We start from the raw sequence: 9503 nt of genomic DNA, 5'->3' as shown, positions 1-9503 counted from the left end.
GCTTGTAAAGACTGTCGTTAAGTGGTGATGTTGACAGTTTTATTCCTGTACGCACTTTCTCAAACTGCACTGACTTAAAGGTGTGAACACCCGTTGGACGCTATTAACTAAAGCTGTCAGTACGCTTCAAACAAACTAGTTTGTCTGACCAAGTCTGAAGGCAAACGTGTTCATACGTGTTCTGAAAGGCCAAACTCAGAGTCAACAGCTGCTGTCACAGAGAGCGATGAGCGATGAATTGTACTAATGGTGCTTTCGAACAGTCTCTCCTTGAAGGTTTTCTCATGGTCTTGCTCTCAGCACACAAACTGAAGTATTTGTGTGAGGAATGAGAAAAAGAGAGTTTGAGAGAGAACTTTTACCCCTTTCTTTCTCACCTTGACACTTCTGGAGCACGTTTCACCAAATCTGCAACATGCAAGATGAAATATGTTACATCTCGTCAAAAGAAGCACCATACTCCCCCCCCCCCCCCCCCCAAGCATGCAAGGGGACTATCGGACTCACGCATTTATCTGAAATCTGCACCCGACAATCATTTGTGAAACAGGGCACCATGTGTGATTTGAGTGTAAGCGGTGCATGAAAACTGCTTGTGTAAAACAGACCGCTGGCCGGTTGCTGCTAAAATGGGCTTAATTGTTGGATTCTGACGTCTAACGCAACCCCTTCATTTCCTGCCACTAGAAATGTTGCTTTAGACGCAGCTAGTGGGTGTAAAGGCCAAAAAAAAAAACTGAAAAAAAAAATTTGCAAGGGACTTCCACTGGCGGGAGACGTGCTGCTTCAGGTACCAGTGACACTATGAAACACGACCCAGGAAGTCCAAATTGAGTACCAGATTCAGGAGTTAGAAGGTTTATCAGACACTGTAACACTGCACAGTGGTTTGTAACACTATGAAACAGTATTTTACTGCTCTGGAAAATTATCACAGAGGCTATAGTTTAATGCTTTGTTGCGTTAGGCAACGGAGAACGCAAAAAATTGAGCCCGGTTCAACTTTTTTCTGCCATCTATGTTGTCACACCATCATGTTAACGCATTGGTCTCATTCAGCTGCGTTTTTTCACGCAGGGCTGAAGTCAGTCTGAACGCGGCCTCAGACGCTCCGACAAACACCTGGTTTGAAGCATACTGAGGCCTTTAATCTCCTTTTTTTTTGGACAATCAGGTCTTCAGACACCAAAGAAATATTATAAGTTGAGATACTATTATTTAAACTCTATCTTTAGCTCAGTCTAAGATCCAAAATTTGAATGTTTTGAAAGTGATGAAGTTATTTACTGTCATAGGAGAGTTTCATATATTTCTTGAAATAGCAAATCTCAAGTAGTTGTTGACGTTTTGCAGCTTTATGTGGTCCTGCTCTGCGAGGTCCCGTTATTTATATGTTGATGTAAACTAGAGCTTTCATGGTTGCCATCCGTTAACGTTTATACATTAGATCCGACACTGTGTGAGCGACTCACCCCTCAGTCTACTAAAGGCGGCTGTAGTTTACACTTCACTCCACTTTTCTACAGGTTTAATTTGGGTTTTTTTTAAATCAGCATCACTGTCACATCATCATGGAAAATTCGGTTTTCTCTGTCATTACATCCACAACAATATCAGAGCACTCCATATCTTTGTCAAAACCTTTTTTTCTATTTCTGATTGGATCAAATGGAATATTCAGGTTACATATGATGCATATTTGTCTGTGCAATAAACATGAGCGTAGAACCCCTCATCTGGCTGGTGTGAAGTTACTCGGTAACAAGACTTAACAGGAGGGCAGACTGATAAGATTTGAGTTTCTACTGTGAGGTTTTGGCACCATCTTCTGGACAGTAATGGAGTAGCAGCGTTTTAAAATCACTGTGTAACAAAAAGTCTTTGCAGTCTGACATTCAGTCCCATATTTGAAACACACTGTTACAGGCTGCTGTTCCCGTATGGAGCCTTAGTTTCAGTCTGACATCAGCACCATGTCATCCAACTGCTCATCGTCCAAATCATCATCATCCTCATCCTCAATATCATCCTCTTCTGCCTCATTTTTCTCCTCTCCTTCTTTACTCGTGTCCAGACCTTTGTTAGACACCTTTCGCAGCTTAATATTTGGAAGCTTCTTCAGATCTCCGGTCCACTCCCTGCCAAGACAAAACAAACAAAAAAAAAAGACATCAAATGTTATGATACAGTATGTTCATGAATGTTCACGTGTTCTTCCTCTTTTCACACTGTTGGTCATGTCAGTCCTTTATATCTAATGTGCTTATTGAAAATACAGGAGAACTAGGAGGAGAGATGGAGGCACTGGCCTCTGAATTGCCGCCCACATCTCTGATTTTTTTCAGTAACTCAAACACGTCTGGTGTTCTGGTTTTCATCGGAAACGACCGAGCTGATCCAAACATCGTAGGCAAGATTTGACTCTGTGCCACGGCCAGAAAAATATGACAGAAGAATGCCAGAAAAAAGTGTGGATGAGACTGACTCATCTGTACAGGTTTTATAAGTTAACTTATAGAAATAACGACTCTGAAATCAGCACATTTCTTTGAGTAGTGTGAACATTTTTTTTTACTGCTCCTAGCAAACACAGCTGGGACTTCTGTACTGATAATTAAGTGAAACAAAAAAAGGAAATTTAGTCGCATTATCAGGCTGTAGAGACTAATTTGATCTTCTGCGTGATCACATTCAGTCAAAAATGAGACATTGACTAATTTGCTCATTTCAAACACACACTGAACACTGACACCGAAAAATTAAAGCCACATGATGTTGGTCGACTTCACTGACCTGAAAGTTTTCAAATGCTTTGCGTTGATGATGTCTGGGATCTCTGAGAAGAAGATAACACACAACATTGTAACATAATCTCAAACTCTGAGTGTGTGTGTGTATATATATATATTTATAAAGAGGACTCACCAAATCCGATGCCCTCATACTGTGCCCGCTCTCGCTCGACGGTCTGTTTGATGACATCCTCTCTGGCGCCATGGAGACGACCCTGCCGGCCTTTGATCCCGTTCATCAGCTCAATCTGCTCGAGTTCAGAATCGAATCTCCGCAGGTACCTGAAACACAAACAGGAAACACTGAAGCTCACTAAACAAGAAGATGTGATTAAGATGTGTCTTTGGGTGTCGACTGCTTTGTGTATTTTCACTCTTTATTTTAGAGGAGTTTTCTTTTTCATAAATCCCCCCACATGTATTGTATATGAACGCATTAATTACTCCGTTCTCTCAGTGGCTTTTTACTCATGGAAAACTGTGTTTAACCAAAAAAAACATGAGAATAACAGATACTGAAGGATCATTTGGAATTCAACAACTGTCTCTAACCCTGTAAACAGAGAAAAACCTGATTATTTGTAGGTTTAACTACAATAAACAACAACAATAAAGTTACAATTCTAAAAAATACTGAACAAAGAAAAAAGAATAGCAGGAGATTTGCGGGAAAATATCTACATGTACTTTTTCATGTACAAACTGTGATATAATAAACAATAAAACATCTCGATCGATGCCAAAATAATGAAGCTAAACCCATAAAATGAGTGACTTCTCTAAAATACACACAATGTTCACATTGTGATCGCTCACAACAACATCCTGATTAAAATACTTTGATTCCATGCGGACTACAGCTGCAAGGATTAGTCAATTAATCGACTGACAGGAAATTAATCTGCAGTTATTTTGCTAGTCAAATCATTGTTTTAGTTTTTTTTTTCTAAAGCATAAATGCAAAACGTTCACCGGTTTCAGCTTCTAAAATGTGATGAATGTCATGTGACTAAACAAGACATCTGAACACATCAGCTTGGGTTTTAGGTAATTACAGCATTTTTCACTATTTTCTGACATTTTATAGACAAAACGATTAAGTGAGAAAATAATTAGCAGATTCATCGATAATGAAAATAATCTCCCCACTGCAACCCAAGCGGTCGAGGCAGTCGCCTGCCCGCGCTCGAGGTTTTGTCCCATTAAAGGGGAGTCTTTGCTTGTTCTTGGGGGGGATGTTGGGTCTCTGTAAATTAAAGAGTACGGTCTAGACCTGCTCTATGTGAAAAGTGCCCTGAGATAACTTCTGTTGTGATTTGGCGCTAAATAAATAAAACTTGTCTAAGACTTGTCAATGTAAACTTAAAATAATCAGTTACAATCATAAAATTGATGTAACTCCCACCTTTCAATGATGTCACAAGCATCTTTTCTTGTATAAGTCGTCTTTTCTGGATCCAGCGCTCCTTGAAACCACAGCAGCTTCTCACCTGTGTGTGTGTGTGTAGGGAGACGATGTTTAACAGAGATGATTTTATCCTTCCAGCTGGTACACAAGAGATAAAGAAAGTGCTCAAAATTATAAATAAAAATAAATAAAAGAAAAACCAGCCTACCGATGCTGCTCAGACGTGTGGCTTTGTCATTTTTCTGCCTGAAGTATCAAAGAAAATAATTAATTTAATTCATATCCTAACTTTTTAAAAAGGTGTGTGTTCTACATGTAGCTATCTGAAATGAAATAAAAGAAAACATAAGAGCAAGCTTGCATTTCTGTGTCTCATTTAATTCTTGGTACTAAGTTCATTTCCTTCATATAATGTAGAGATCAGTGTCTATAAACTGCATCATGCGTCATTCATTGACTTCAAGTGAGTCAGGCCTTCCTAAATTAGAATATTTAGTGTTTGTTTAATTAAAAACACTATCAAATATAATTTTCTAGAAACAACATGAAGAAAAGAGAGATTGTTTATTGCCCTAAAAGTTGCCGAAAGCACAGCAGTGGTAGTAACGAGACCTCGGGATGTGTTTTGGGTAAAAAGTACAGCGACCCAGGAGTGTTTCAGGTGAACAGGAAGTACAAATAGTAATGGGGACATGGGAGGATTTGACAAAGAGACTAATATGTAAGCAGTTCACTTCTGCATTCCTGTATTTTCTCTATCTTCTCTTCCTAAAGCACATCAGAGGTTTCATAATACATTTAAAAGGAAAATATATTACACATTTCAAAATGCTTTAAAAAAGACAGGTTCACAATTTTCTAAGTCCATCTTAAAACAACAGTCAGGTGCCCATTTGAACACTGACAGAGGTTTTCCTTGCTGTAATCATTCCTCCTGTTCATACTGGCTGTTCAAATGCTCTTTCAGCGTGCAAAAATGCATTTAAAAGTTTATATGAGGCTTCAGCAGTCTGGGTTAGTCTTATCAAGTGGATATCTGACACATTTACAGTCTTTTAGCATCAAATTCCCTCTTTGTGTTTCCCTGTTGAGCTGCGCTGGAAGTTTAGTAACAATAAGAGGAACTTTGACACTAAAAAGACTGTAACGTTAAAAGATATCTACTTGATTTGACTCATTTGGATGACTGAAACTTCATATTAGCTTCAGATAAACGTTGAAATACATTTTCGCACAGATGGAGGCTTGTGAATTTTGGCCTCCATCACTCACACTGTAAGTGCATCATGAAGGGATCTTCTAATGATCGGTATGAACAGGAGGGATGATTATGGCAAGAAAAACCTGTTTCAGTGTTTGTTTGGGCACCTTAAGAGAGACGTGAAAAATACAGTAGTGAACCTGCCCTTTAAGTCTCCACAATCACATCATGTAACTATAATCACAAAACAGAACTAAATGCCACCTTTACTGTTTCTACTGGATAAGAGCTACGGGTATTTGTTTTTATCGGGGTAAAAGTGAGAAATGTTACACAGTAATTGTTCCACATGTAGCCAGTTTTTGTTGTTCAAACACGGCTGCTGTGTTTTGTTTCTCATCCACACACCTTTCTTTCTTTTTCAGCCTGATTTCTTCTCGGGCTAAGTAAGCAGCTTTCCTGCTGAACGGGTGAACAACCTTCGCCGGGACTTTTCCTTTCTGAGCCTTTGGCTGAAAATAACAAAAATAACATGAAGCTTTTAAACAATGTCAGTAATTCAGCTACAATTTTAACAAACTCTGATGTTTAAAATTATGTTGATTAACCATTAAAACACGGACAGAGACATTTATGGAGCTACTCCACACCAGCCTTACCATTTTATCTGCGTTGAAGTCGCGTGGTTGTCTTCTGTTGACAACCGGACCGGAAGTGAAGTGGTCCGTCACCAAATTATGTCCGGATGTGTGTCAAAGAAACGCGTTCCTGTTTTCATTTTTTCTCAATTTCAGTATTAAATTAAGATTTTAAAGCTTCAGTATTAAATTCAGTATTAAATTAAGATTAAAGATCCCTCGAGACATATATACTATATATAGACTATATATAGTATATACTATATATATAACAATGTCAGTTAAGACAGAGACATATTATACTAATAGTATTAATATTAATATTAATAATCAAAGTACTGTGCATCTCAGTGGATCAAAAGTTAAACAAGCTTTGATTAGTTTTTCTTCTTCTTCTTCTTCTTCTTCTTCCTCTTCTTTATGACAGTTGGCAAACCAGCTTAGAGGCGCATTACTGCAACCAACTGGACTGGAGTGTGGAAGAAGCGATTATGCAGGAATCAATAAAAAACAACAACTCTAGATTCTTTTAGCTAAGCCAGTTTCTTTTAAAATCCTAATAATGTCACAGTAAATCTTGCCTGCTGTTTTCCACAAGAGCCCTGAAAATGAAAAGTGGTATTTTGCCTTCTTCAGTGACTGCAGAAGGTGATTTCCCTTGATATTGTATTTTCCACATGTTGGACTGTTTCTGGTTGGTTACAGGATGTGCACTTTCCACCTGGGTGCATCTATACTTTCTGCTTTTTAAATGTTTTTTATACTATTCAAAGCTCAAGCCCACAAAAACAAAACAAAGAAAAACAAGAGACAAACACAAAAAAGAAGAAAAAAAAGCTCCAGAAAGGGAAATGAGTAACCCACCCACTTGTATAGTAAAGAGAACGGAGAGAAAGAAAACATAAACAAGTCAAAAATACTCTGCTTTGAGTTATAATTTGTATCTGATATAGTTTTTCCACAAAAAGTTAAATTACTTACTTAAAAATCCTCACAGTGACTTCTACTTCTTCTCCCTCATTGAAAGATGCAGAATCAATACATATGAAAATATATTTTATTTCAAGAGTTGAATTTACTTCATTGTAAAGTCCATTTTTAGTGTTTGTGCTCTGGAGGCTTCAAGTTTCCACATCAAACACGTGTAAGTTGCATATTGACCCACAACAAAATGTTGTATTTCCATTTGAATTTTGATTTTCAGACACATTTAATTGCAATTCAAAAAAATCTATTTAATTATTGTCTGTTTTGTGATTCTCCATCTATGTGTCGCAATTCATGTTGATGCCATCTAGAAATAATACATTAACAAGTTTAATGATGGCTCGGCATTGAGTACACATTAGTTCAAATATGTCACATTGGTACAAATATGTCACAAAAAGTGACCAAAAAGAGAAAAGAAAATGTTATACTGTAATTGTGCTCTCTTCAGTTATGAGCCTGCAGGACTGAGGTTGTTTTTACTTTGTCTGTCTTTACATTTTGCGAAGAAAACTACTTACTGTACTATTTTTCATAATTGTACATTATTGTTACCAAAATACAGACCTATACATAACACTTTACTGTAAGCAGATATATTCTAAAATGTTTATTAATGTACAATATTTGTCAGCAATCGTAACTTCTCCTATGAAGACATTTTATATTATTACATCTGTGTTTTACTATATTTTTATTCATTGTCTGTTTATACGTCTAACCTTCAGTTATGCCCACAGGAGGAGTTGTAGTTGTTGACAAACACATTAATTAACACTTATATCTGCTAACAACTACATTATAGTGTGTTGTAAACCATTTATTACTGTAAATGATTTATACACTGCTTTTAATGCTCAATAGGGGGACTTAAAGTAAAGTGTTAGTGACCTATAATATAAATAGTAATTAGGTGAACATGTTTTATATTAAAGCATCAACAAGTGTTCAAACATGAGGCTCAACTGTGACTTGAAGAGTGTTATTTAAAAAAGAGATTGCCGCTATTCCACAAAAAGTGTGGTTACAAAATGATTTATAGTGTCATTTATTTGAATGAATACTTGTTACGACCGAGGGGGAAACTCTGGCACAACATGAAAAGAATGAGACTCCCCTCTCCCCAGCCCCCAATAACCACCAGCAACAAGGAATTTGCAGCCTCCTCAAAGATTTTATTTAAAATCTTTTAGGCTCCAGGGTGGGCTAGCAGCAAAATAACAAATGGAAGTGAACTAAAGCTGAACAACCAAAACTTACCTACTCAAACAAAACAAGAACAAAAAGATATTAACTCCTAACTTAACAAAAAACAGGAGAAAATAGGATTAAACAAAATTGCTATCCACCCCTACAAAAACCCGGGCTGGTATTTCACGTAGGCAAAGCTACATACAACATTTCACATCGAAACATGTTGGCTGGCAGGTTGGTTGGAAGTGGAGATAGATGAGCCCGCAGGAGCTGGAAGAAGCTGGTCTTAAAACTAGCGAGCTCAGAGGCTGGAACCAATCAGCTCCCTGAAACAACAAATACACTCGCACAGTCACAATCAATTAGCCCCAACCCACCTGCATCCAATCACACGCAGACACCACAGCAAGAACCCGAGAGGGAGATCAGATCCACAATGCAAGCACAGAATTAAAGCACATAAAAATTACACATCAGAAAAATGCTCAAACGATAACATACTTGATATCGTGATGTCAGAAAACTTGATTCTTTCATTGGTAAAACAGACAGATGGAGTTCATTTTATCTAAACATACCAAAGGAACTTGAAGTGGGCTATCAATTATTTCCCTTTCCTTCTGAAAATAAATATATCGCGTGTTATATTCCTTTATATTAACTACGAATAGAAAACACATTCAGCAGAGTGATGTTTCGACAGCAACACACTGTTTTACTTCAACAAGAGATTGTACTTACCTACTTTGGGTGTAAATGACATTGATGATATTTAATTTGACAGATGAGCTGGTGAAAGACTACAGCAAATGTTGTATGTGGTACGATTTATTATAATAAACTTTACATATACTTCACTCACTGTACTTTCCAATCAACTATTAAAAAAGTGTTCTGCAAAAACATGAAATTATATCATTTAAAGAAAGAAAGAAAGAAAAGACAAGAATAAAAAGAATAAAAAAGTCAAAATTGCATAATTAATGAAACAGAACGTAATTTATTAAAAGATGATCACGTCCATGTGTGCATGGAGACGATGATACTGATCAGTCTGGTTCAAACTGCTTCAGTGGGACCAGTTGAGACCAGTCAGGCTCCTCAAGCACCTCAGGCTTTGTTTGGTTCATATGTTAACAGATCAGACTTGAGGCAGGGCGGCGAGCTCTGGTATGTTTTAAACATTATCATCTTAAAATCTGCCAAAATTAGGAACAGCTGACTTACATAAAAGAGTGATTTTTTTCCCCCATAACTTGTATTTGTTGGTGGTATCACCTGAG

The 9503-nt window shown here is 37.3% G+C and overlaps 1 protein-coding gene across 1 annotated transcript; it reads right to left on the bottom strand.

Annotated features, from left to right (window-relative positions):
• Positions 1 to 1527: 1527 nt before the first annotated feature.
• Positions 1528 to 6194, bottom strand: tma16 (translation machinery associated 16 homolog). Its single transcript, XM_067585012.1, has 7 exons — positions 6061 to 6194; positions 5810 to 5913; positions 4409 to 4446; positions 4198 to 4282; positions 2926 to 3074; positions 2794 to 2836; positions 1528 to 2138 (listed from the first exon to the last, which is right to left on the bottom strand). Exons 1-7 carry the CDS (start codon positions 6061 to 6063, stop codon positions 1955 to 1957), a joined length of 606 nt encoding a protein of 201 aa, XP_067441113.1. The 5' UTR covers positions 6064 to 6194; the 3' UTR covers positions 1528 to 1954.
• Positions 6195 to 9503: the final 3309 nt, after the last annotated feature.

This window comes from Thunnus thynnus, chromosome 3 (assembly GCF_963924715.1).
Source record: "Thunnus thynnus chromosome 3, fThuThy2.1, whole genome shotgun sequence".
Taxonomy (NCBI): Eukaryota; Metazoa; Chordata; class Actinopteri; order Scombriformes; family Scombridae; genus Thunnus; species Thunnus thynnus.
This window is presented reverse-complemented; position numbering and strand designations above follow the sequence as displayed.

Coding starts and splice junctions, on each gene's coding strand:
- tma16 (XM_067585012.1), bottom strand. Junction 4,283..4,408: donor CACACGTCTGAGCAGCATCG/GTAGGCTGGTTT, acceptor ACACACACACAG/GTGAGAAGCTGCTGTGGTTT. Junction 2,139..2,793: donor AAGCATTTGAAAACTTTCAG/GTCAGTGAAGTC, acceptor TTGTCTTGGCAG/GGAGTGGACCGGAGATCTGA.